This window comes from Piliocolobus tephrosceles, chromosome 7, assembly GCF_002776525.5.
Source record: "Piliocolobus tephrosceles isolate RC106 chromosome 7, ASM277652v3, whole genome shotgun sequence".
NCBI lineage: Eukaryota > Metazoa > Chordata > Mammalia > Primates > Cercopithecidae > Piliocolobus > Piliocolobus tephrosceles.
In genome coordinates this window covers 1,816,204-1,843,807 of record NC_045440.1, presented here as the reverse complement: position 1 = coordinate 1,843,807, position 27,604 = coordinate 1,816,204, and the positions used below count along the sequence as shown (strand labels likewise).

The 27,604-nt window shown below is 41.5% G+C and overlaps 1 protein-coding gene across 4 annotated transcripts in view; it reads left to right on the top strand.

The window, feature by feature from the left end:
• The window catches only part of MSRA (methionine sulfoxide reductase A), a 364,854-nt gene that overhangs the window by 171,164 nt on the left and 166,086 nt on the right, over positions 1 to 27,604 (top strand). For all 4 annotated transcript variants that reach the window (XM_023225263.3, XM_023225266.2, XM_023225265.3 and 1 more), the window contains one exon: positions 11,372 to 11,491. In XM_023225263.3, coding sequence (XP_023081031.1) covers positions 11,372 to 11,491 — 120 coding nt within the window. The remainder of the gene's footprint in view (positions 1 to 11,371; positions 11,492 to 27,604) is intronic.

Here is a 27,604-nt window from a genome sequence, read left to right as displayed (position 1 = left end):
TCAAAAAAAAAAAAAAAAAAAAAAAAACAAAACAAGAAATGCAGGAATCTTAAGGTAATTCTAAATAAAAACAATCTAGTAGGATTATTGGAAAATTCTTGTCAAGTAATGATTTTGTAATGATTGTGCCAAAAATGTAAATCTGATTCAGTGATACAGTTGTAATTTGATATATTCTTTAAGTCTCTTAGGTGCTTAAATCATGATGTAAGTTTGAATATTTTTTTTCCTTCAATTTAAAACTTTATTTCTACAGAACGTAGATGTCCTTCAGAAGTTCCTAGGGGAGGTGGTGGTGGTGGTGACAGGTAAATTCATTGCACCTATGACTTCCAAAGGTCAGTTTTCAGACCACTGTCATCAGTATCACCTTAGGTTAAATATTTTGTAAGGAACAATTTAGATATATTCTGTAAAAGGTACCTTTTATGCTTTAGTTCAGGTCCTCAGGGTTTACCTGTTTCTTGTTGTAGCCACTGCTGCAGCAGTGAACCCTGGGAACTCTAATCACCTTCATGTAAGTACAACTTGAAAGTGCTTCTCTCCTCTTGCCATCTGCCCAAGGTGACACACCCATGTGTGTGCAACTGTGAAAACGAGCCTATAAGCTCAAATTCTAAAGAATATGAATCATGTGAAGAAAGGCGGCAACAATATGAATAAATGAAATATAAATTCACTCATGAAGTTAATTTTTTGAAACAAGCTGAAAACCATTTTAAAATATGTGCTTAGGATGTTCAAAGAGGTCAGAGAAGGAATAACAGGAGGATATGACAGAAAATAGGCACACTAAAACGAACTAAATATAAAACTTGGAATAAAAATAGCTATTGAAATAATTCCATACATGGAACTCTTAGATTGAACCCAGTTGATGAAGGCCTTAGTTCATAGTTCTAGTGAATAGTTCTGATGCAACTAGATCAGGGAAAAGAAGAATGTATCAATTAATCAGCAGTTAAATGACACAAAGGATAAGTTGAGATGTCCCAACTGACAGTTGGGACATAAAAGGAGTTCCAGAGAAATAGAATTGCAAGAATAGTGGAGAAGTAATTTGAGAATATAATAGCTGAAGACGTTTTAGAAATAAAGATGTGAATCATATTGAAAGTATATTTTAAGCCCTAAGCAAGATAAATAAAAATTAATGACATCTAGATTTATAATAATTAAGCCCCAGAATATTAATGAGAAAATGTTAATAACTATAGAAAGAAAAGACATTGCCTACAGAGAAATGACCATCAGACTGACAGGAGACTTATGAATGCCAATGATCGTGAGAAAATAATGGAGTAACATCTTCAAAGTATTGATGAAATTTATACCCAGCTAAACTTTCATTCAGTAGTATAGACATAATAGAAATATTTCAGATATAAAAAAACAAGAGATTTTATAACTCATACACAGTTACTATAAAGCCTCTTAAAAATACTTCAACAAGATGAAGAATTAATGTAAATGAATGACATAAAGTATAAGAAACAGTAATGAGTTCAAAAATGATTAAAATGTTGATCACTGAAACAATTGTAAGAAAACCATTTGTGTGTGTGTTAGAAAAAAATATACAAAGACAAATCTACACTGTGGTAATGAGAGAGATTGTTCAGTGTGAGGGGTCATGAGTTTGGGAGAAGGTCAGAAATACTAACTTCAAACTTGGTTAGGAAAACATGATAGTGAAGTGGGTATGTAACAATTGTAAGGGTAAACACTAGAAGAACAATTTTTGTTTTCTTTTTGCCTCCAAATTGGCCAAGGGTCAAGAGCAGTCAGAAAAGACTAATAGAAGATAGAAAATGAGGGAAAAGAAATAAAAGGAGGAGGATGGTAAGTAGAAAACACAAAATGAGGTTATGGAAAGAAGTTTAAATAGCCAGAGTAAATATATTAAAATCATTAATTAAAGGAAGAGAATATCAAATTGGCTAAGAACCAAAATCCTGTTATATGTTGCTTGCAAGAAATGTACCTAAAATAATGACACATGGAAAGGTTAAAAATGAAGACTTGGAAAAGATATGCCTGGTAAATGAATACAAAAAAGGTAATGTAGGCATCTTAATATTAGAAAAAATAATTTTAAGAACAAAAGGCTTTAATAGCATTAAAAATACTAAACAATAACAGAAGAATAGCAAGAAGATAAACAATAATAGACTTGTGTATGCTAATAGCATAGCCTAAACTGTGTATAAGAAAGATTGACAGAACTAAAAGAGAATCTGAAAAATTCACAATCATAGGAGGAAATTTTAATTGACTCTCTAAGAATCAGATGGCTCAGTTTGCCAGAAAATTAAACATATATAGATGATTTAAGTAACAAATTGATAAGCTTTTACATAAATGTCTGTAAAACCCTGTACCTAAATATAGAGAGGAATTTTATGCTTTTCAAGTACACATAGAATATTTATAAAAATTCACCAGGTTGTAGGTGACAAAATAAGCCTCAACAAATTTCAAAATAATGAAGACCACATTTTCTTAACACAATGCAATCAAATTGGAAATAAAATTGTAAAAGTAGTATACCAGACAGACCATATGTTTGAAAACAAAAATGTATACTTTTAAGTAATTCATGGGTTAAGAAGGAAATGAAATGGAAATTACATTAGAATTCTCTACTCTTTCTGGCTGTATGGAAGGCATACTAAAATCAGGGTGTTTTTATACACCAGCACTAAGTAATACAAAAGTATGGTAGAAAAAACAGTATTTATAACAGCACCACAAATCATGGGGTACATAGAACTATATGTAATACAAATGTTTAAGATCTTTATTTATTTATTTTTTTTGCTATGGATTCTCACTGTGTCACTCAAGCTGGAGTGCAGTGGTGGAATCTCAGCTCACTGCAACCTCTGCCTCCTGAGTTCAAGCGATTCTTCTGCCTCAGCCTCCTGAGTAGCTGGGACTATAGGTGCATGCCACCACACCTGGCTAATTTCTGTAATTTTTAGTAGAGATGGGGTTTTACTATGTTGGCCAGGCTGGTCTTGAACTCCTGGCCTCAGGTGATCTGGCTGCCTCGGCCTTCCAGTGTGCTGAGATTGCAGGCATGAGCCACCATGCCTGGCCACATGTTTAAGATTTTTATGGAGAAAATTATAACTTGGTATTGAAGGACATCCAAGAAGACTTGAACAAATGGAGAGCTATGTTACTGGTTTCATAGTAGTAAAGTGCTATGTGCATTTATACCTTGCCTAAGTCCTCATTCTACCACATGTTAGCTAACCCTCTAGCTGATAATGCAGACACTAACTGGGGGATCTTATTTATAAGGGCTCTAGAATAAAATACGAGTTATTCACACTAGCATCACCTGTTTACTAGTATTCTGAACTAGTTAGTGCAGCTTTTCATTGTGTTGTGGTTGGTCTCATAACTAGGTTGAGTTTTTCTCCTCTGCTAAGAGGAAACAGTACCAAAGTTCTTTTTCTTGTCACATTTGTATTATAAAAACTTGGTGTGGGGGTGGAGCACAAAGCTCCAGCCCCCTGAACCTCTGCCAGTTAAGATGGTGTTGGGTTAGGTTACATCTGGTTACTGTCCTGGGAAAATCACTTTTATAGAGATAGGCTTCCAAGTGGTTTTAAATTTATCTTTCTATTAAAGTTTTTAGGTCAATTATATATGTTGACTAAATTTACAAATAAATTTGTGTGTCCAAAAAAATTACTAATATGACAAAATATTTCCAAATTCATCTGTAAGTTCAATGTAATTCTATTTAAAAATTCTAAAGGATATTTTATGGAATTTGACAAGCTGATATTAAAGCTGAACATTAATAGGCCAAGAATAACAAAGAAAATTTTGAAGAAGTACAAGGTAAGAACACTTACTCTACTAGGTATTTTGACTCATTAAAACTAGCCTGATTACCACCCCCTGATATTTTCCTACAAATCTACTCCATTCACAAGGTTCCCCACTTAAGCCAGTAATCTTCGAGTCAACCATAACCCTCTCTTTCTCTCAAACTCTGTGTCAAATCTGTCAGGAAATCCTTTTGGCTCTATCTTCAAAATATATCCAGAATCTAATCATGACCCATGACTTCCTCTGCTACCACTTGGTCTAAACCACCATTATCTCTTACCTGGATTGCAGCCATAGTTTCTTAACCATTCACTGCCTCTGTGCTTGGTTCACTCTAGTCTATTTTCAGCCGAGGACAGCCAGAGTGATCTTGTAAAACAAAAGTTTTGTCATTTCCTCTCCTGCTCAAAACTCTACCGTGGCTACCCATTTTACTCAGAGTAAAATCCAGAGTCCTTAATGATCCCACAAGGCCCTACACATCTGGCTTATCTGATCCGTGTCCTGCTACTTCCTCCTTGTTTATTCTACTCAAGCCACACTGGCTTCCTTCCTGCGCCTTACAAGTAGCAGGCACGTTCTTGTTGCCCCTGTAAGACTGCTTTCTCTGCGCCTTGCCAGGGTTATCTGAATGGGTGACCTCACTGCCTTCATGGCTTTGTTTGCAGCCACCTTCCCTTTGAGGCTCACCCTATTGAAAATTGTGCCCTCCCAGCCCTCCTGATCTCTCTGACCTGCTCTGCTTTTCTTTTCATTTTTTATAGCTCTTTCTACCTTCAAACTATGTCATCTACCTATTACTTTTAATGTTGTTAATCTTTTTCCCACCAGAGTATACACACCAAACAGGGTAGGATCTTGTTTGCTTTGTTTACTCATTTATCCCAGGTGCTTAGAGCAATTCCTGTCATACGGTAGGCAGTGAATAAATATTTGTTGAATAAATGATGAAAAACAGGATAGTATTGGTATAGGAATAGACAAATGAATGGAACATAACAGAAAGCCCAGAAACGGGACTACTTACAATGATGTCATATAAAGGTAGCATTAGAGATAAGTGGGAGAAATAATGGATTATTTAATAGCCACTTATTTGGGATACTTGGTTATCAATATAGAAAAAATAAATTGAATCCCCACCTCACACCCTACGCAAAGATTCTTCCATATGGATTAATAACCTAAAATTAAGAGCAAAACTTTAAAGCTTCTGAAAATACAGGATATTATCTTTATAATCTTTATATATGGATGTATTTATACAAGGTACAAAAAACACAAATGATAAAGGAAAAGATAGAGAAATTTAACCACATTACAATTTAAAACATCTGTGTGATGACAGACATCATAAGTGAAGGTAAAAGCAAATCACATATGAGATAATATCTGTAAACATATAACTGGAAAAAATAGCATTCAAAACATAAAAATTGCAAAAAATCAAGAAAAATAAAAGAACCCAATAGAAAAATGGACAAAGGCACTTTATAAATGAGAGAACATGAGTGGCCCACATACTGTGTGAAGAGATGCCCAACCTCACTGGTGATTAGCTATGTATATAACAAATCACAGTGAAATATCTTTTTAATTTTTTTTAGACGGAGTCTTGCTCTGTTGCCAGGCTGGAGTTCACCAGGCTGGAGTGCAGTGGTGCGATCTCGGCTCACTGCAGCCTCCGCCTCCCAGGTTCAAGCAGTTCTCCTGCTTCAGCCTCCCGAGTAGCTGGGACTACAGGCGTGCACCACCACACCCAGCTAATTTTTGTAATTTTAGTAGAGACAGGGTTTCACCATGTTGGCCAGGATGGTCTCAATCTCTTGACGTTTGATCAGCCTGCCTCGGCCTCTGAAACTGCTGGGATTACAGGCATGAGCCACCATGCCCGGCCCGAAATATCATTTTAAGCCCATCTAATTGGCAAATATGTGTATAATTCTAACACCAAATGCTTGCAAGGCTGTGGCACAACAGAGATCCTCTACACTGCTTATAGGATGATTGCACCTGGCAAACTCTTTTTGCCTACTTGTCCCTGTAGCAAGGAGCCCAAAGTGCCCAGTCAATAGCTGTATCTTATAACTCAATGGACTCTTGCTATATTCCCGGATGAAAGTGTACTGTTTTGGGGACTAGGACCTGTAACTCTACAGAGCCAAGAGTTGTGTGAACAAAAACTGCAAAGTCTCCTGATGGGTCCCTGAGATGGTAAATGAAGTCAATCCTGTTTCTCTCCTTTGCTTTCCAAACACATGTATTATTCATTTGGAGAACGTGGTGTGTCCCTACCTTTGGAGTCTGATTCAGTGTCCTCGAGTCTGGCACCCACCTGCACAGAGTTCGTTCTCTGAACTGGTGCTGTGGCTGTGCCTTGGGCCCATTCCAGTGCTTTTTCAGGATGGCAGTTCCTGGCGACGTGCAGTATAATAAAACAGGTGGAAACCGGCTGTGGGCTCACTGCTGCATCTTCCTTGCTGCAAAGTGAGTTGCTTGGTCTGATGGATGTTATTTATGGGATAGAAGTTGGCCAAGACCCTGAAGGCAGGAAAGTCAAACCTATGCTGGGAATCCATGTGCGTGAGTGTAAGAACACATCACTGGCCCTTTCATCATGGAAGGGGTCTGGGGTAATCCTTTGCCACCATAATGGTGGGTTGGTCCTCTCAAGGAGTGGTGCTGTGTAAGGCACTTGGTGACGGTCTCTGTTGCTGGCCATTTGGACATTTGGTGGTGGCAGTAGCTTGGTGGGCCTTGCTGAGCGGGTGTGCATGCTGTTGGGCCGTGTGTAACCTGTCTGCCATTGTGGCCAGTTTGTTCCTGCATCCATCACGCAGGTACTAGGGCGGCCAGTGAAGACACTGGCTGGCATCCCCTGGCTGGGCCCCTTTCCATGCTTTGTGGATGAATGCCTCTTTCATGGTAGATGCCCTCTGACTGGCATTATCATGTAGTACAGAGATCTTCATGCTGCATACTCACTCCCACATGTCCACCTGTGTCCCTCTACCCCGCATTTCCTAATTCCTCATCTTCCTGTCTTTGTGTTTCTGGCCTCTGACTAGTCAGTCAAGCCACTTGCAGTTGCCCTTGAGTCCACAGCTGTCCTGAGCTTGGGCTGTTCTTCCCTCTCTGAAGGAACCAGGTGGGAGGATTTTTCCCTTACCCCTGTCTTTCCTGACCACTCTCAAGTAAGGCTGCAGTGTGGCTGCTCTGCATGTCCAGCCCGCACCTGTATAACGAGCCAGCCATTCAACAGCCCCCCAAATCGGCCTTTCTCTTGGCCCCCAGCTGGTTTTACAGGATTGCCACACAGCTGTAGGTGTGAAGTGAGGGAGGGAGTTGGTGCAGCCTGGTGGGTACTGGGGGAGTCTGGCTCCGTATTCATGCAGCTCACATGTGCCCTCTGGTCCTGCTTGTGCGTGATTCCAGATGTACAACTTCCTTTTTGTGATAGACTGTGGCTGCAGCCCCTTGACCTTATAATCTAGTGGGTCTGATGGGACTTACCTTTTCATGGGAAATTTCAGCCACATCATCCCCTGGTGTTCCATGGCTGTGCAGTCTGCAGTGTGCTTCATTGTCACCCATGTCATGATCTCGAAGTGCCTTTTCCCATTGAACTAGGCTTCTTGGTGAAATGGTTGATTCTGGGACTGGGGTAGGAAGTGTACAAGGTGAGTCTAGGACGTCCTGTCAAACCAGAGAGCAAAGAAGCTATGAGACCACTGCGGACAAGGAGCCAATTTGAAGAAGGTCTCACTGGCCAAAGATATGACTACTGGAGCTTACATGAGAGCAGTAATTGAAATCATCAAATATGTTTAAATGAATACCTTTATGATGATGTTTAAAAAAGTCTTCGATTAGCCTGGGAGATAGCAAGTTCCTCATCTTGAAGACACTATGTAAATGGATTAATCAAGCATTTATCTTCCCTGTCCCTTATGAATTGTACCACTGAGTAACAAAGTAGTAGCTGAGGGGAAGCTTTTCATTATAAGGTATGAAAACGAAACAATAGAATTAGAAGATCACTATTTTGCAACTCTCCAAGAATTAACATATCTAGGCATTGAGCATCCATGGATGCTAACTAGACATGAAAGAGACATCTAGGCATTCTGTGCTTTCTAATCAAAGACCATCATAGCCCCATCTCTAGTCTTGCCAAAGGATCAATTCTGAGTCTGATGAAGCCTCTGTCAACTTGCAGAAAGTTGTCCTCTGAGTATGGAGGCATGAATTGAATTGCACCATGAGAACACAGTCCTGAGAATCCACAGTGTGAGAAACTGAACAGGTCAGCTAGACTGTGATCTTCGAGGGATAAGGTCTAAAGGAAAAGAATGGAGACAATGTATTGATTAAAAGAACTTAAAGATGGCTGGGTGTGGTGGCTCATGCCTGTAATCCCTGGGTGTGGGAGGCTGAGGCGGGCAGATCACCTGAGGTCAGGAGTCCGAGACCAGCCTGGCCAACATGGCAAAACCCCATCTTTACTAAAAACACAAAAATTAGCTGGGCACGTGGCACGCGCTTGTAATCCCAGCTACTAGGGAGGGTGCAGCAGAAGAATTGCATGAACCCAGGATGTGGAGGTTGCAGTGAGCGGAGATCGCACCACTGAACTCGTGACAACCTGGGTGACAGAGGGAGACTCCATCTTAAAAAAAAAAAAAAAGAACTTAAAGACATATCAAATTTAAAAAATGAACAAGACTGTAACGTCAGGGGTGGACACTTAGGTGATAAAAGTGTAAGAAACATAGGAGGTGATTACTGTGAAAGTCAGATAACAGTTACTTTTTGGGCTATAGGGTATCTGTTGGGATTGGAGTGTGGCACACATGGAGGCATGTCTAGGGTAGATCACAAACTTCTGATTCTTGACCCGAGTGGTGGTTGTCAGGGTGTTTGCCTAATAACAGTGCATTGAAATATATGTTTGTTTTGTGTGGTTTTTTTTTGCATCAGTTTTATTTTATAAGAAAAGGCTAAAAAGAAGTATTTAAAGAAAATAGTGCATACTATATTTTATTTGCTGATATAATGATTACCAGATTATTGAAATGTATGAGTACTTTTGCTATAAATAAGCCTGTTTTCTTTGTTTAAACACACGCACACACACACACAATTTTCACGCTCACACCTTCAAAGCCACATAATAGAATGTTTAGGTTAAACCTGCAGCCCCTAGTTGACATGTTGCTTCATGGAGTTTTATCCTCCTAACAACCTGTGTCCTAAGTCACATTCCTCTCCAGAAATGTGGACATTGGCCGTATTCCAGTCCCTGAGACACCGTTTCAGCCACACGTGGCATCCTAGACCCTTGCCCACCTGCATCCAGGTCATTCATTCTTCTCATGGGGTCATTGCTTGATCCCTATTAAGCATTAAAAGTGGATTAAATATCTCTCTACTTACAGGTAATGTTTTGCTTGGTTTGGCCAAGAACATTTTAAGTTTTAAAAACCTGGGGCCACTGGAGTGGGACCATAGGCAAAGGTCAGGCCAGGCTGGCTACTAAAATGACCTGTCACGAACCTTGTACATGAAGGTTGAAGGATTCTGGTGTTCTCTGGTGCCATCACTGTTAGTCATTGTGCAGCACAGAAATATTTTATGCAACAAACTCTGCAGACTCCTGAACTTTAGGGGTGGGTTGCCTTCTGCCTGGTGCTCTGCACAGATCCTGGGACCCTCATGGTCATTTACGCGCCGTGAAGCTTCTCCGCTCACCTACAGCTTGTCCTTCTCCAGAGAATCCTTGTCATCCTCCCCTCATCTCAGGGAGTGCAACAAAGGAAAATGAATAGTGAATCCTTTTGCTGGAGACCTGTGGATACTTAATTTTTATAGATACTCAGTAAATATTTATTTATATTCACTAGCAGCAGGCAATTCACTTGTAAATGGAAAAAATGGAGTAGTAGTGTGTAACATAAGCATAAACAGATGCTTATGTTATTTCTTTGAATATTTTGCCTTTCTTTAAAAATGTAAATTTTTAAATTTTTAAATAGGAATCTATTACAGAAAAATATGAAGAAATATTCCTAAATTGTCACCACTGTAATACAGTCATGGTTATCACTTTAGTATACTTAGTGTATTTTCTTCCAATCTAATTTTGGTGTGAAATTCTTTAATAGTTGTAATAAAAATGCATTTAATTGTGTTTTTTCCTTTTTACTTTAGCCTTAGATAATTATGATATCACAGACATTTCCATGTTGCAATATTATCAAAATAATTTTTTGCTGCATTAAATTTTATTATTTGGTCTTGTATTTTTATGTTAACCTAGTTTTGGTTAACACATTTTAGCAAATAGAATATTTTTGTATAATGTATAATTTTATTCAAATTGCTTTTTGGGTTTTGTTGCTTTGGATCTTTAGGGTAGAATATTAAAGAGTGTTGAGAATTTCAGTAAACTTCTAATTTATCTTTCAGCTCTGTCATCAAATCTAGTAAATCGAGTGAGTATAGGAGTGAGAGGTGTGTAGGAGTGAGAGGTGTGTAGTGTATATTAATTTACCAACTGTTGTTCCACTCAGGATCTCAGTTATATGTAACTTCATAAAGCCATATAAAATTTGAGTAAGACAGTTATCTTTTTTTACATCTAGAAATGGGCCATAGAACACCAGTTGTACTGGACAGTTTAAAAACTTATGGTAGAAAATGAAGGTTTTGTATTTGGAGCCGAAGGAAATGCACGGCAACATTTTTGATGTGTGTGAGTGTGTGTGTTCTTGGGAGATGGGTTGTGATTTTCATCAAATGTTCAGAGATCCTGTGCTACTGGTATAAACACAGTGTTTGCTAGTCGAATGGAATGCTACTTTTGTGAGTTTGTTTGTTGTTGTCATTCTCTCCCTGTCTCCCCTCCAAACCCTTCTCCTGCATTCATTATATCCAGAAATAAAACTCAGAAAAACTTACTTTTGGGTAAGCAGTGATTTATCGCATGCAAGTTTATAGTGATTAAAAAAATTTTAAAAACTAAACACATATGTGACATTGTTAGTTGGAAATATGCATCAATTTATGTTGATTTTGGAAGTTTTCCCATTAAAATGAGTAACTTAGTGCTATACTTTGTTAAAATATTTTTTTAAAAAAAAATGTGACCAGGGAGCGGATCATTCAGTAAATTTTCTATTAATTCAAGTTATGAATTGAATGTGGAAATATGAAAATAGTTACCCCCTTACTATGTTATTTGGAAATGTGTAGATTTACTAACTCCATTAAATTTGAGGCCTTCTAAGTTTTTGCACAGCTAAAGCAAAGAGATATTATATGCAAATAATTGTAAATGAAATTATTTACCAATGTTAAGAACTCTCCTTCTTTAAAAGATAAAATCTTAGTCATTTTTGGTTATCAAATGACAGGAGCACCTTTTTTTTTTTTTTTTTTTTTTCGTCTAACAGGTATGTGAATGTGCAGTGACCACTTTGTTTTGAATAATCAGTATTTTTTTGTTTGTTTGTTTTTTAAGGAATGGGCTGTTTCTGGGGAGCTGAAAGGAAATTCTGGGTCTTGAAAGGAGTATATTCAACTCAAGTTGGTTTTGCAGGAGGCTATACTTCAAATCCTACTTACAAAGAAGTCTGCTCAGGTAGGAAGAATTTGCTTTGTTGTATTACTAGGAGAAACAAGGAAGGGCTTGTCACTACTGTTGGGTGACAGGCTCTTGAAAATGGAAATATGTTTTTTTTTTAAATGTTTCTTCAGTCTTTATTATTTTCATAAATATACTTGTGGGTCTCTCACTTTATATGTTTAGAAGATGATAATCTTCCTGTGGAATGTACCATTTAGCTTTTGCTGTGAAACAACCACTCTAAAACATGGTGGCTTCAAACAGTCATTTTATTAGCTTGTAATTCTGATGATCAGCAGTTGAGGCTGGGCTCAGCTTTGTGGTTCTTCTGTTAGCCTCACCGGGGATTTGCTCATGTGGCTAAGGTCAGCCTGTGGGTTGCCTGGGGGCTAGTTGGCCTAGGCTGCTTTACTCTTAGGCCTGGCAATTGGTGCTGGCTGCTGGTTGGCACTAACTGCCAGCCGGGGTGTGGGGATGATGGGCCATATGTTTTCAGCACGCTGGTCTGAGCTAATTCACATGGTGGTGGATGCAGAGAACCTAAGAGCAGCAAGAGAGGATGAGCCCCATTCTCTGTTTGTGTTACATTCACTTTTACACCATTGGCCAAAGCAAGTCATATGGTCTAGGCCAGAGACAGTATGGGCTGGCTCCCCAAAGGCAAGAATAGAGGAGGTATCAAGAATCAGTACCATTATTGCAACCATCTACCACATGAGACAAACATTTCATATACTGCTCGTGTTTTCTGGAAGGAAAAATATTGAAAGCCATGCTATAACGCAGGCATCAGCAAACTGTTGACTCATAGGCCAAATCCCACTTGCTGCCTATCTATATAAGTAAATTTTTGTTGAAACACAGCTATTCTCATCATTATTATTATTATTGCATATTATCTGTGAGTGTTTTCATGCTACAGTGACGGAGTTGAGTGCTCGCAACCAACCATGTGGTCTGCAAAGCCTAAAATATTTACTGTTCGGAGCTTTACAGGAGAAAAATTTGCTGACCTCTACTCTAGGTTAACAGGATAGGCAGATGCCCTCATGACAAATTCTATCTCGAATACCAAATTACCTCTCTGGATTTGTTTCTGACCTTCAAGGATTTCCTTTCCTTTCCTGCCAGCTCAGGTAGCATTTGAAATGTTTTTCTAAAAAACTTATATTCACCATTTTAAGAGGTCTTAATAGGGAGGGAGCATCTGGAGCTATAGTCCACTATATTGATGGAAATGGGGTGTAAAATGTAAAGTTTTATCTTTTTAAAATAAAGGCTTAAGTCAGTGTGGTTTGTGGAGGATGCACTCAGCCCTCTGAGGGCACCATGAATGATGGAGGGGAAAAGCTGGAGTGTGGGAGCTTGGTGAATAATGAGCATGTTGATGTGTTTACTACAATACGAATTTTATTTTGAAATAAAATTTGAGCTGTACAACAATGAAAATATTATAAAAATGTGCACATTCTTATTTTTTCTTGCTCTAGAGAAGGATTGAAATATTCTGATTGGTATGGAGAATGTGATATAATGAACAAATATTTTAATGGTTAACCTATTTTTTTTTTACTTCTGTTTCAAAATTAAACAAATGCTTATGCATAGCTATAAATAGACTCAAATGAATCCTGGAGATCACCCAGGTGTATCCTCTCGAGTCTTAGGAATGGAAATGAATAGATTCCTTCCTGTCATTCCAGACATGACTTAATGGCCTAAGAGAAAAACGTTGCTAAGAAAACCCCCAAATATCTACTGCTTTATCCCTATTATCCTCAACCAGCAAAATGTTAACAATCAGTTAGAATATTGCAATTGCTTGTTTGCTCGAACCCTTTTCAGTTCAGCTGTTTACGTTAATAACAACATGATAATTACCATGTGTTAAACTCATGCTATATGCCAGACACTCTAATAAGCACTTTCTCTGTCTTTGCTTTTCTCTAAGCAGTTCCATCAAGTATGTCAGTTTCTATCTTTTACAGAGGGAGTGTTGAGGCTCAGAGAGGAAAATAACTTACCTAAGGTCATACCTAGCAGGAATCCCTACCTCATTAGCTCTCAGCTCAAAGTCTATGCCATTGACCACGGTGTAAGTCTCGCAGCTGTTATCATATCCCAGCCATTCTCCATTTATCCCTTTGCACTTCCTGCCACCAAGTCACAAACTCTCTTTCATATCTATCCTTCTGCTATATTTTTTATTATATTGGTGTGCTTTTAAATGATTAAGGAGAATGCCAAGGAAATTCTTTTGTTTTCCTTATGTTTAGAAGGAAAAAGGGCAAAGTCAGTTCATGCAAACAGCTGGTGTGTTAGAGGCCTCTAGCAGTGGTGAAGTACAGAAACCACGGAGGTTGGTAAAGAACTCGATTTGATATGAACACTACCTGCTAAGTTAACAGTAGCATTGGGAAGCATGGTTGTCATGGAAACTTGTTCCTGATTGGAAAGGGATAGTTATAGGGTCTTACCCAGACACAGAAGGAGAGATGATTTCTTTCCCTAGGCTTTTTTTTTTGTTCTGATCATAAAAGGGAAAAACAAAAAGGCAGAGAGGAGCTATGATAGAAAAGTCCCCCTGGCACAGAAGTGGTGGAGCCTTCAGGTCCCTGGGAATAACAGAGAAGCAGAACAAATAAGGTCCCTAGCTAGAGTAATTATGGTAACCAGCTAATTAAAGATTTTTGACCGAGGAGAGGGGTGGGGGAGACAAAGCAGGTTACACTGGCGGGCCTCCCCTCTGAAGCCTCTGGTGCTCAAAGCCTTGCTGAACAAGTCAGCCCTGGAGGGGTCTGACTTGAAAGAAGGAAAGAAAAAACCCAAGGCTCTCTGGTAAGATGCATAGTAATTGCTGAGGTCCAGTGTGGGGGAAATACTAGTCTGTACTATAGTATTTGCATTGATTTCAAAATTGCTTTCTCTTGTGCTTGCAATTAAGTTTATAAAACTTTGATCACAATCCGTGAATATTTTGTAAAGGTTTTTACTTTTATTTTGTCAAGAAAAGAAGCATAGGGACCTGGATTGTGTGCAAATTCCTTCTCTCATAAAGCAGTATGCTTGAGCTTGAGGTACCTTGTGGTTTCTTGGGGCAGATGCCAGAGATATGGGAGGAGGGGTTAACAGAATCCACAGGGCCAGCTTTACTACTGCTCCGTGCAACCTCTTATGTGATGACACACATCAGAGCTTCCACAAACATGATCTCAGCACACAGGTGGGTGAACACAGGCTGAGGAACCATCAGCTCAAGTTTGCTACCCCTGCTGCGCCAGTGAGTCTGCACAGCCTCAACAGGGGAGAAGTGAGTGAGAGAGTGTGGATGTGAGAGTAGAAGCAGCGTGTGTCCAGAGAAGGTGTGGATTCATGTCCAAATGGTATTTCTATGTGGAAATTGATAGGCCAGTGACTCTGAACCCCAAACTGGAGTTGTGGCTAGGCGTATAGAAAAGATAACATGGCTTCTCATAGTAGCTGAGAGAGGACGTGTCCCCGTCGTGGGCTCACTAATGAGGCTGTTCGTGGTGGGCAGTCTCCATTGCTTGGTGCCACTTGCACCTGACATCTGTAGAGAATACAAGGGGACAGTCTCTTAGGAATTTGGAATACAGTCGCCCGTTGGGAATGGCAGTATAAAATCAGCCTGCACTGAATCACAGTGGAGATGGACAGTCACTGGGAAGAGAGATTGGTTTCTGTGTCAGTAGGATTTCAGAGTAACCTAATGGAAAGCCCTGACTATGTAAAAGGAACACAGGGCCTTAGCAGGAGGTTGGTAAGCTAGAACAGCCTAGGAGAGGGGAAGTCCTAGCCACTCTCTTGGGAGTTCTGGGCAGACCCACAGAGCCTGATACCCTGGCACTTTTAAGTTGTGTCACTAACCTTATGTTCTGATCCATACTCTAAAACTTTCCAATCTTTTGTCCTCCTGTGGGGATTATTTACAGAAAGAAAATGCATTGAAATCAGGTTGGTCAGGCACGCAGTTCTAAGTCTCACTTAGAATTCAATAAAATGCCACTCTGAGATATACAGCTCAGTCTATTGTGAGTTTAGTCTGTACAGGTCATTCTCTCCAAATTGAGTTAACCTTGGGTTGAGTGATATGATGAAAACAGAGTTTTGGCCGGACCTCCATGATCTTCCAAGACTTCACTTGCCTTCTGCATTCCCCTGGAGATTTCCCATCCCTGGCATGTGCCCATAATTTCATTTAAACCTGCTTTAAAAGTGAATGTACCTTTTCAGTAATCTATAATCTTCCCTTCCTCAGGTCCATTAAGCACTGAACCAATAGTGCACAGGCTGAGAAACTTTCCTCACCCAGAGGTTTTGGGCCTGAATTCTAACCCCCCTGAAAGCCACCCACCACCAGCTTCTGCACCAGGTACCCAGTCTTGGCTGGGACCCAGGGTAGCATCTCTCATGGCCAGCAGACCTGTGTTGGGCCAGTGTCCTGATGCATTTCTGATCTAAGAGACGTGCCGAGAAGTAACTCATGTCTTAGTGGCCACTGTTTTGTACCTAAAATGATATCCCAAAGATTAATCGGTCCATTTGTGTTTCCTACAAGCTCAGCATCTGGCTGGTACTAGAAAACCCAGAACCTGGACTGGAATAGCCATGAGGAGCCTAACGTGTATGTAGGCCTTACTTGAATAAATTAAATATGCCGCTTATTGGAAAGGTACCACATGCAAGGCATTGCACCAGGTCCTAGGAGAAGATTGGTTGTGATGTGAAGAATACTAGTTCCCGTCTTCCAGAATTTTCTCTATAGTCAGATGAAAGCTTGATCTTTCCCATTTGTTTTAAGGAGTTGGGCTGACACTGGTTTTCTCTTTACACATGCACACACACACACCCCCTCAAACAGTTGTTATGCAAACCAGCTGATTAACTGGCATGCTGTTGCTTTGCCACATTGATTTTAGAAGTAATTGAGCTATTCAGATGCCTGAATGCTCAGATAGAGAATTATTCTTACATTTTATAATAACGACTGTACAGATGAAAATATGAAAAGACATTCTGCAATGGATAAGCATTCTGGGTTAATTTCAGTGCATTAGCCTAATACACAAATACCCCATTTCTGGCAAGAAAACCCAGGATGTCCATTCACTGGGTAATATCTTTTCATATTTTGCTTACAGATGTTCAGACCAATTCTGTGTTTATTAGTCTATTCAAAAGCTTTTAGAAATCTGCACAGCCAAGCGGCACTGAATCCAGAAGCATGAAAGGAGCTGCACAACTTTTCCTCGTAAGTAAGATTTGCACAAGCACCACGGGAAATCTGAGGCCCAGACATTTCCTTATCAACAGAATACTCCAGTGGATTTTCCAGCGGGCTGTTCAACAGAGGTCTCGAGCAGGAGCCCAGGTGTGGGAAGAGCAGAGTGTGGGAGTCCTCATGTGACCCTCTAGGGGTGGTGATGCGACCAACTATATGGTCGGCAAAACCTAAAATATTTACTGTCGGGTGCTTACGTATCCTGCCCTGAGCCCATTTCCTCTCTTGTAGAATGGGGCAATGCTGCTTGATGAAACCAGTTGAGTTGTGATTGGATTCTTACTTGATTTGTTTCAAATCTGAGTATTCTAGAAAATCTAGGATGCACACTTTATAGCTTTTGGGCATGTTAAAAGATGAACACGATGGATCGTGAAGCATTACTTGGCAGGGCCTGGGCCAGCCTGCAGCAAGTATGCCTGGCACAGCACACGGAACCCATTTTCTTCTCTTCTTCATCTGTGTTCTTAGGAGGTCAGGTCATGTCACCCCTTTTCCAAATGCATGTAATTATTTCCTTGATGCTTGAGAGCTTTAAGCATGGAATAATAATTTCCCCACTAATGTAAAACAACCCAGTATACTTCTTTTTTAAGTTTGACTTAATTTCTGAAGTGTTTGGGTGGAAGCGCATGTCTATGTATCTTACATGAGATGAATGATCCCATTCTTTAAAGTAGGGATGAGTTCTGTTATTAGCAGATTTTATCAAGCAATGTAAAACTCATTCTAAATTCCTTGCAGACTGCATTAAATCTCTTTTTAGTGCATAGTCAGTCTTATTGTACTCATTTCAATGTCAGTCAAGGTAAATTACTAAGTTATTGACATACTCCTGAAAATGCGAGAATTCTGGTGTTCAGTTCTTGCTACAAGCAATTTGATCGCTTTTTATTCCTCTTATTTTAGGCATAAAATCGCACCTTAAACTTGTAGCAGGCAGGATAAAAATGCTTATCTCTCTCAAACCAAGAGGCATAAAGCAGTCTTCAAGAGCAGAGACCCTTGACTCATACCCTTAGGACCAAAGATACCTGCTCACCCAATGCCGTCTTCCGCACACGCCCATCCAGGCAGCTGTGCAAGACAGATTAGTTCAGTGAGTGGACCCATTGCCTGAGGAAAAAGTATAGGTAATGAGAAAACAGCTGGTTTTGTTTATTCTAAACCTCAGTCACCAGAAAAAGCAAGCTTGGCTTCTCGACCAACAGCACCCCTCTGAAGGGTTGACATGGGGGGGGGGAGGGCATAGGTCATGGGGAGGTCAAGGCATTTGAGACCTGGAAGGGCTTCAACCATCTTCCAATACAGCAGCTTTCAAACTGGGTGACCATGGAACCCTCAGGCTTTCAGAAAGGTTCTGCAGGAGCTCCAGAGGTAATGACGTTTGAAATAACAGTCAAGCTGCTTGGAGAGCCCATGCACAGCTTTCAGCTGTATTATATGTTGATGTCCTGCCTAATCACCTTATTTTGAGAAGTTATTAAGAATGTTGGGAAACCTCCAAGACAGATTTCTTTGTCGAGTGAGGGGACTGAGGCCGAGAGAGGTGAAGTGATTTGAGAGATTTTAGTGGAAGGGTTGAAAATGTGCTTGTCTTCTTAGATCACGGTGTGACTAGAACACCCAAAGGAAGTTTAGATCATACACCCATTCTGCCCCTCTCGGTGAGGTTGACAGTGAAGGATTCAGAGTAGGGGTGGCTTTGGAGTTGGAAATGTTAAGATTTGAAGAGGTCATAGTTTTGTCATTTGGTTCCTGTTTATCATTTCTGTTAGGCTGGATTTTCTCCCCAATATTGAGTCCTGGGGTTTCCCAATAGATAGTTCTTGTGTCTGCTAGACGCTTTAAGTCCTGTCTGCAACGGCCAGCGGCAGAGCTGAGGTTGTGACAATAAAGAGCGCCTGCGGGAGCCCAGGACTTAGGACTAAGAAAGAAAATCATTGAATGGGAGAGTGGTTTCCTTGCTCTCTCACCTCCCTCCCTTTCAAGCTTCTGCAAATTGGCTTCCCGGCCTGGGCTGGGGACTGCCCAGTCCTGCAGAATCAGGGCAAGCCATCTACAAATTGATTTGTCCACCAAGCGTGGCCTGCAGACCTTACATATAATAACCTGATACGCACCTGCTCCAGTTTTCAGTATACAAGGGTGATGGCATTGCAATAAGTAAAACATGCACTCAGTCAGTGCTATTGAATTCAGAGCAACTTTTCACCATCACATAGGTCCTTCATCCACCAGTTCTAAAATTTGAGTGACTCTATGGGGGCTCTCTGGCAGTATCTAGACAAAATCATGGTCTGTCATACTCACGTAGGTATGAACCCCGTATGCTGATGGGTAGTTCAAAGTTGAAACTGAAGAGACGTGCACATTTTGCTAGAGGTATCCCGAGTTTGCCCAGATATTTAAATCGAGCATTAGACATCAGAGAGGATGAGGATTTTCTATAGCTCCAAATAACTAAAGTCTGGCAAGCAGCAAAACATAGGGCCTCACCATCCTGCTGTCCTCCAATGGTAAAAGGAGGCATTTAGTGCCTTTCCTTCCTCTTCAGGCCATTGGCTAAACACTCCAATAATGATGTCAAGGTCTGTTCTTTGTCACTGAAGGGCAAGGGGTGAGTGAATTGGATGGTTTATGGACTCTCTAAAGACTATTGCATGTGCTACACGTTCTTCATATGACCTTGATATTTTAATATTCTATAGCTTGTTTGGCTGTTCAACTCACCTCTCTCCTTGAACAGCTTAAATCACTGCTGAGGAACAGGTGCAGTGGTCAAAGGTCAACAGACTGATGACTTTAAGTAGTTAAATGTGTCAATATTTCAGCATTTCTGGTGGTAAAATTCAAATAGGGCATTTAAGTAGAAAACAAATGGAAAGGAACAATAATGAAAACATTCTTTATACCCATTCAACACTGGAAGTAGGTTATTCTTTCATTGTTTTAGGATTATATTCTCAAAGACTTAGAAGGGAAATTAAGAGGAATTTGCTATAGCAAGCAGTTCTTAAAACGTAATTGCAAAAGCAATTGATGAATGTGCCCGCACTGATGTTTTCAAATCACATCTAATGGAGCCATAATGTAATATGAGAAAATAACCTTATAGGGGGTCAGGGGGTTGAGCTTCTCTAGGAATTTTATGGGGTATATTGGTTCTTAATTACTTCATAATGACTGACAGTTTTTAGAGCCTTAGAATAAAGGTTTCCTTTTTTTCTAAGTTACATTAAAAATAAATATCTGGGTCAATTACTGGCCCATCCATCTGCCAAGTGAAAATTGCAACAAGAGAGAAAAACACCGTCGCTCGTCATGGGAGTGAAGCACCCAGACGTGAGCAGTGCGGCTTGGGAAGAGGTCACTGTTGTTTGCTGGGGCTGTGCCTCCAATCTGCCGGGGGCTCCTCAGCCTAAGAATCATTTACAAACCACTGAGGCCCCTCAGCTGTGGGAGAAGCTTTACTTAATAAATCCTGGCCTCTGAGGCGTGGAGTTGTGAGGTCTCTCAGGGAATGCTGAGGGACAGAACTAATTTCAGTGTCTTCGTTCTTTGAAAATGGGAGCTAGCATCACGTCTCTGACTGGAGCGTTCTGATGAGGGTGACCACCTATCTACAACGTGTTTTGAACCCTTTTATTTATAGTTGTTGCCTTCCTCTTTCTGTCTTGATGTTTCCTCTCCTTCCTGTTCCCCCTGTCTTCTCTTTTTCATCTTCTTTCCTTTAGTTAAGGATAAGTTGTTTTTTTTCCACTCTGGTTTATTGTTATAAGGCTTAAAGGAAGTCGCAGAAACTGGTGACCTAGCACATAGTACACATCTTAGGTTTAGAAGAACAGTTGAAAACATAATGCTCTCAATGGGTATTACAATAGTAGTTTATATCCGTGACCACTTTGGATATTTGTAATCCACAACTCATTCTACCTACTTATCTCTGTCACAGGCCCATGAAATAGAGCAGCATCAGTGCTGCCCCTTACAAATGTGCCAGGGGTCAGGGACCCTTGGAAAGTTACTCAGTGTGCCACCTGGCTCATTAGAGGTTTTGTCAATCTGCTGGTAGGATTGAAAATAAAACAGGGTTTATATTTAAGACTGTCTCCTTCTAAGCCTTCTCTTCACTCATTTCCAATCAATGCATTTTCACGTGTCTTTCTTGAGCACTTTAGGATAATTTAAAAATACTAAGCTGTGCTAGAACTGTGCTAGAGTTTTGAAAATGGCTTATAAAAGTAATCTAGAGGTCTGGAACCGTTTAGATGGGATGTGATCTACAGAAACATGGGATTTCCTTTTCTTTAGCTGAATGGACTTTAGAGGTCATCTATTCCAGCGATTTTTTTTTTTTTGAAACTTTTATTAGGCATTAGAATCTTTTCTTCAGACAAAACTTGCACAGAAGACCATTAAAACAGTGTCCAAGATGCTCTGATTGAGAGAGGGGGCTTCCCCCACCACTGTCCTCAATATTCTGGCCCTAGAGTGCTGCCTCAAAACCCGCCAGGAGCTTAGTCTGTAAAGTAGTTGAGGACTAGGTAGGGCCAAGTGAACTCTGGGCTGAAACATGCAGTAAAATGGGAAGGCCTGCCACACCTCGCTCATCACTAGCCCACTGCAAGGCTGCACTTCGGATGCTCATGGAAACCCGCAGGATGATTGAGGAGTCTGTGCAGAGGGAAGGGGCCTTTTAATTCTCTGCCTCCTTAGAGGTGTGCCCTGGCGGGCCAGGAGCCTCAGACAGAGATGTTTCTGTACAGGTTCCAGGTTTTGCAGCAAGGTCCCAGAGCATCCCATTCTCCCAGTGACCGATGCTCCTTCTGTTTTCAATTTCAGCCTGATTCCCTAAGTGAATTTCATGTAAAGCTGTCCCTTCCCCCTCGGTCCCAGCGGGTAAGGAGCTGCTGGCAACTGTCAACGCCAGTGCCCCTGTCAGCAGACCTGCTTGGCTCTGGAAGGATGAGTTGACAAAAAGCCATAGGTGCCTGAACTTGGGTGTCTTTATGCACAAGAAAAAATAATCTGTCACCTTGTTTAAGGCGTGTTCGGTCGCATTTGATAGTTTGAAAATGCTCTGGGGAAAAATCATCCGTCTGGCTTCAAGAGTCAGGTTGTAAAATGGTGAAATCACATACTGGGGGCTGGAGTGAGGCGGGGGAGGGTGGGCAGTGTGGGGGCATTGGGAGGGTGCTGGTTTCTTTTTTAAATAAAGCTTTAATTTTTTAATCTAATAAACTGTTTTTTGTTTAAAGAGCAGTTTTAGGTTCACAGCAACAGTGAGCAGAATGTAAAGACAATTCCCATCCCCCTCCATCCCCCCACCATGCCCACCGCCAACATCCCCACCGGAGTGCTGCATTTGGTACACCCCAGGGACCACACTGACCGCCAACATCCCCACCAGAGTGGTGCATTTGGTACACCCCAGGGACCACACTGACCGCCAACATCCCCACCAGAGTGGTGCATTTGGTACACCCCAGGGACCACACTGACACATCCTCAGCAGCCATCGTTGGTGCTGAGTTCACTCTAGATGTTCTGACGTGTGTAATGAATGACCTGTGTCCACCGTGAAGTTATTGTACAGAGTGATTTCACTGCCCTCAAATCCTCTGTGCTCAGCCTATTTAGCCCATCCTCCCCCACCAACCCCTGGCAACCGCTGATCTTTTCAGAGTCTTCATGTGTTTGCCTATTTCAGAATGTCATCGAGTTGAAATCACACAGTCTCTGTCCTTTTCAGATTGGCTTCTTTCCGTAATATGGACTGAAGTTTCCACCCTGTCTTTTCATGGCTCGGTAGGTCACTTCTTTTTAGTGCTGAATAATATTCCATGACCTGGGTGTACCCCGGTTTGCTTGTCTGTTCCCCTGCTGCAGAATATCTTGGATGTCTCCAGCTTTTGACAGTTACGATTGAAGCTGCTATCAACATAGGAAACTGGTTTTAAATGTTCAGTAGAGATGAATGTAAGAACTCTGGAGTGGGGGAGGCTTGGAGGCCTGGGTTGAAGTGCAGTTCTGCCAGAGAGGATTTCTGCTAGCTGGTATCAGGCAACTGGGGACTTCATTCGTCAAAAGCACTTAACGTTGAAACTTACTTTTCTTTTCTGAGCCACATAAGTAACAAGAATTCAGACAGCATCTCTGTCTAGGTGGATGACTGGTGAAAAGTTTCAACAGTACTTTTCTCTCTCCAGAGTGCTAGAGTTCAGCTAGGCATGTGTGCATGCTCCCCTTTCTCTGGGGCAGAAGTACGTGTATTTCTGTGTCCCCCCGAGGTGAAGCTGGAGTCTCTGACCCCCCTGAGTTGCAAAACACCCTGGGAGTGTTTCTTGTAAGATTCCTCACTTTGTGGGGACCTTGGGCTTCATCTCCTACCCTCCTTCTCCTGCCCCAAATGGCTACCAAGGTAGGTCCAGGAGAAACTCTCAGAGCTCTGGAGTTTGCTTATCTTCGAGGCTTCTTATTCATTTCTTTCCTTCATACTAGCTCAGTGAAAAATGTTAAAATATTTTAAAAATATATCGTATCCAACATTTTAGTTAGACAGGAAGATTGCTTAAGATATCGATGTGCCCTATCTTGGCCCAGGGCATTGCAAGGCGGGGTTAGTGCTCATAGACACACAAGGATTTTTTAGGAGGTGATGACATCGTTTCCGTCAGGGGTGACCAGGAATGGGCACGAACAGACAGAAGCATTCAAGTGACTTGAGAGGATCCTTAGGCAGCCTGGAAGTAAGAGGAAGATGATGGGCCTTCTCCAGCTCCACAAAAAAACAGTGTAATTAAATGTGGAATACCCTTACCCCAGGAACATTTGACCTCAGAGACCTTGGGTCTCAATGCAGTGGATGCTGACAGCCCATGTATTCTGCTCTGTTGGTGTCCATAAACCTTCTTCATTTACTTTGTTTTTTGAGATGGAGTTTCGCTCTTGTCGCCCAGGCTGGAGTGCAGTGGCGTAACCTCGGCTCACTGCAACCTCCACCTCCCGGGTTCAAGCGATTCTCCTGCCTCGGCCTCTGGAGTAGCTGGGATTATAGGCACCCACCACCGCGCCCAAGTATTTTTTTGTATTTTTAATAGAGAGGAGTTTCACCATGTTGGCCAGGCTGGTCTCAAACTCCTGATATCTGGTCCAGGTGATTCATTTACTTTCAATTATGGTACCTCAATGGCCTCCCATTTGAGTATAGATGTTAAATAAATACAATTGTCTCTCAGTCTTGCTCAGACTAATTACTCAAGGCTTTGATGAGCAGCAGAGTCTCATTTAGAAGAGGACTTGCCCTGGCCCAAGAATTCACTCTCTTGCCTAGGATGTAATTTTATTTTTCTGACAGGACGTGCTTGACGGCACTGATCTCTCCAGCCAGGTCAGCACGGCAGAGAGGTGAACACCAGTATGTCTTGTTAAGAAGCAGGAGATGAGATCATGAGATTGCCACACACACATGTTGATGGCCTTTACACATGAACTTGGAGATAGAAAATAATGGCTAATATGTTTTAGTCCTTTCCAAGTGCATGGCATAATTCTAAATTCTTTACATGTAACAGCTTCTTCAATTTTCATTACAGCTGGATAGGGAGGGGGTAGGCTAGTGTCACTTTTTCTGAAATGAACAAATGCAGGCATAGGGAGATTATCTGACTTGTCTAAACCCCCGGAATTAGTAAGCAGCAGAGCCAGAATGGACGCAGGGTCAGTCTATATCAAGAGTCCTTGCTTTGAACTCCTATGCTGTGTTTCTCTCAAAGAGAACAAGAAGGTACAAGTCGCTACAGTGAAAAGAACTCCATTGTCAGTGAGACATACAACACCCTTCCAAAGTGACGAAGACAAAACACCTATAGCTAAGACTCACTGGCTAATTGGAAAGCAGAGCCTGTTATTACATAAAGGCTCCTGTCCTACTAGGTGAGATTTTCCTTGAGGGTAAGGACTATGTCTTTTCATCTTCCTACTCTTGTGACACCTGGAGCAGGCCTTGCTCTCAACAGGCTCCTGATCAATGCCCAGTTGTCAGGTCCCCTCATGCGTTAAATAAGGCCGTGCCTGAGGATCCCACTGGAAAGTCTTGGAAGGCTCTGGGACTCTTGCCAGCCCTGCGCGGTGCTTCCTGATTATATGAAGAGTCAGAATATATCATGAGAAAAGTCCAAAGTCTCTCCTAAGTTCTGAACAATAACTCCCTTCTCCCACGTGGCAACTCTTCCTTGATGGTTTAAAGAGCTGAGGTCTTGGCGAAACCAGGCTTTCCCTCAGATTGTTCAGCAGAGGACTTTGTCAGTTATCTTAGACCTTTTTAAGAAGCAGATATACAGCTGGGTAGGGAGGCTCATGCCTGTAATCCCAGCACTTTGGGAGGCCAAGGCGGGCAATCTCTTGTGGTCAGGAGTTTGAGACCAGCCTGGCCAACGTGGCGAAACCCTGTCTCTACTAAAAATACAAAAACTAGCCGGGCGTGGTGGTGCACGTCTGTAATTCCAGCTGCTTGGGAGGCTGAGGCAGGAGAATCATTTGAACCTGGAAGGTGGAGGTTGCAGTGAGCGGAGATCTCGCCACTGCACTCCAGCCTGGGTGACAGAGACTCCATCCAAAAAAAAAAGAAGCATCATCTTCTTTGTTCATCTGTTGCCTTTGACCTTGTCAGATCTAGTGAAATTCTCAGTGCCCTGAAAACAAATGGACTTAGATCTATGGCCACTCTTTGGCAAAGGTAAGGGAATTTTAAACTCCAGCATCTTTTGGGCTGTAGCAAGGTGACACAATGTATCAGAGTTTCTGGAGTGCCCCAGAAGCTATATAAATGCAATTTTATCATTTCTGGAGTATTCTGTAAATATCGAGCCTATAAAACAATGCAATTACAAGAAGAAGAGTTAACTCACAGGTTGGTGAAAGGAACACTGCTCATAATCAGAGTCAGGTGGTAAAGGACATACTTTGTGGTGAAGCCAGGTGTGTAGGGACCTATGGCATTCTCTCATCTGGAGTTGTCTGCTTCTCTCCCCCTGCTCCGGTCGGGGGGATTGGGATTCCTAAGTCACTTTCCCTCCCTTTCCCCATTCCCATTTCTTTTGAGTACTTACTAGGTGCAAAACATTTTTCTGGACCTTTGGGAAAGCTCAGAAAATAATATGTTGCTATTCCACTCCAGGAAGGTAGACCGTCCTAGGAAACCCAGGACTAAGGGAAAGCAGTCCCGGCGTGCAGGGGAGAGATTCAGGGTGCTTTCCACCCTCTCCTGGACCTCAGCTTCCCTGCGTCTGGCTTTGCTTTTGTAGGCTGGGACCACTGCTCCTCTTGGCTTCTTCCATGGCCGTCGGTGCCACCCAGCTCGCTGGTGTTCCCGACTCGGGCTCTGCCCGCCTCACCCCATCTGTAGTCCCTCCCTGACGGGTGTTCTGTTCACGGCCCTAATTTGGCACACGCCCTCTGAGGACCTCAACACAGACACTCCAGAGAAGAGGCCTGGACCTGCGTCGCTGAAAATGCCTCAGAGGGAGCAGTCCAGAAAAGAAAACACAACCAAATCATTTCGGTTGGATGGGAAAGAAACTCTGCAAGACAAAATTGATTCACAATAACGATACGATCTGTCAGAAGAAGTGGCAAAGAAAGGGAAGAAATGAGCGGCTGTGTGTGGGCGAGCCATTGATGCAGGAGGCTCTCCCTGCCATTTGGTCCAGTCACAGCAGAATAAAAGCTCCACTTCTGGATGAGGGATCGCATGTGCCAAGTATGCAAGAGCTTTTTAATACCACCACGCCTGGCCAGTGATGGGCACAGCATCCTGGTTGGTAATGAAAGTGGAATGAGAAAGCTGCAGGAGCCCGAGACGGATGGAACAGGGAAGGAGCAAAGTTTCCACAGAGGAGACAGAGGAGGAGGAAGCAGGGGACGGCATACCCCACGACTCTAGAGGCACACGTCCACAAGCGAGGCAGCACGCAGAGTCGAACAGGCACAGATGGACTGGTCACGTAGCCTGGAGTTAGGGCAACAGATGGACAAGTCATTGCATAAATTGGCTACCCAGGGACCACAAATGCCTGCTAGGAAATCCAAGGACGTATCAGGTTGACCCAGTGACAACATACCTGGACAGAGGTAGACACAGGTGCCCCTGATCTGAAAGGGAAGTGAACAGCAGTTTGCACTGGTGGGGGTGGGGGGCGGGAAGCAAACGAGATTGAATAAGAAAAGGAAGGAAATTACATTGTGTGCGTGTGTGTGTGTTTAATGTCTTTTGTAGGAGGACTTTAATTCATCTTTGTAAGACCTGACTTTAATTATGTCACTTCTGAATGTTGTAATCGTATGACATTCAGAGCAGTGGGAGAGGAAAATAACATTTGGATCAAAATATATTTGATATATATTCAAAATATAGCTGAAATAAATTTTCTAAACACTGAATTTTTAGTTTAAGCACAAACTGAAAAACAATAACTTTCATGGAAATAGTTACTTGTAAAATGTTGTTCAGCTTTCAGAATGAAGTGTAAAATACAAGATGGAGTTGTCATTTAAAAACCAAATAGTATTAAACTAAAACAAAAATAATTATTGCTAGATATTTTTAGGTTGCTGTAACAGTGTACCACGAAAAAACTATAGTCTGCTGTGATGGTATTGATTACCTTTTTATTTGATGGCAAAAATGGATGAATTGTCATGTCTTTAAGTTGATATTTACTCAACATTTTAATATACATTTAGGATATGTATACATTTGTGTTAATTCTTTTTTAAAACTTTTAAAAATTAATCACCTATTATTTGAAAGTCACTATGCTAGG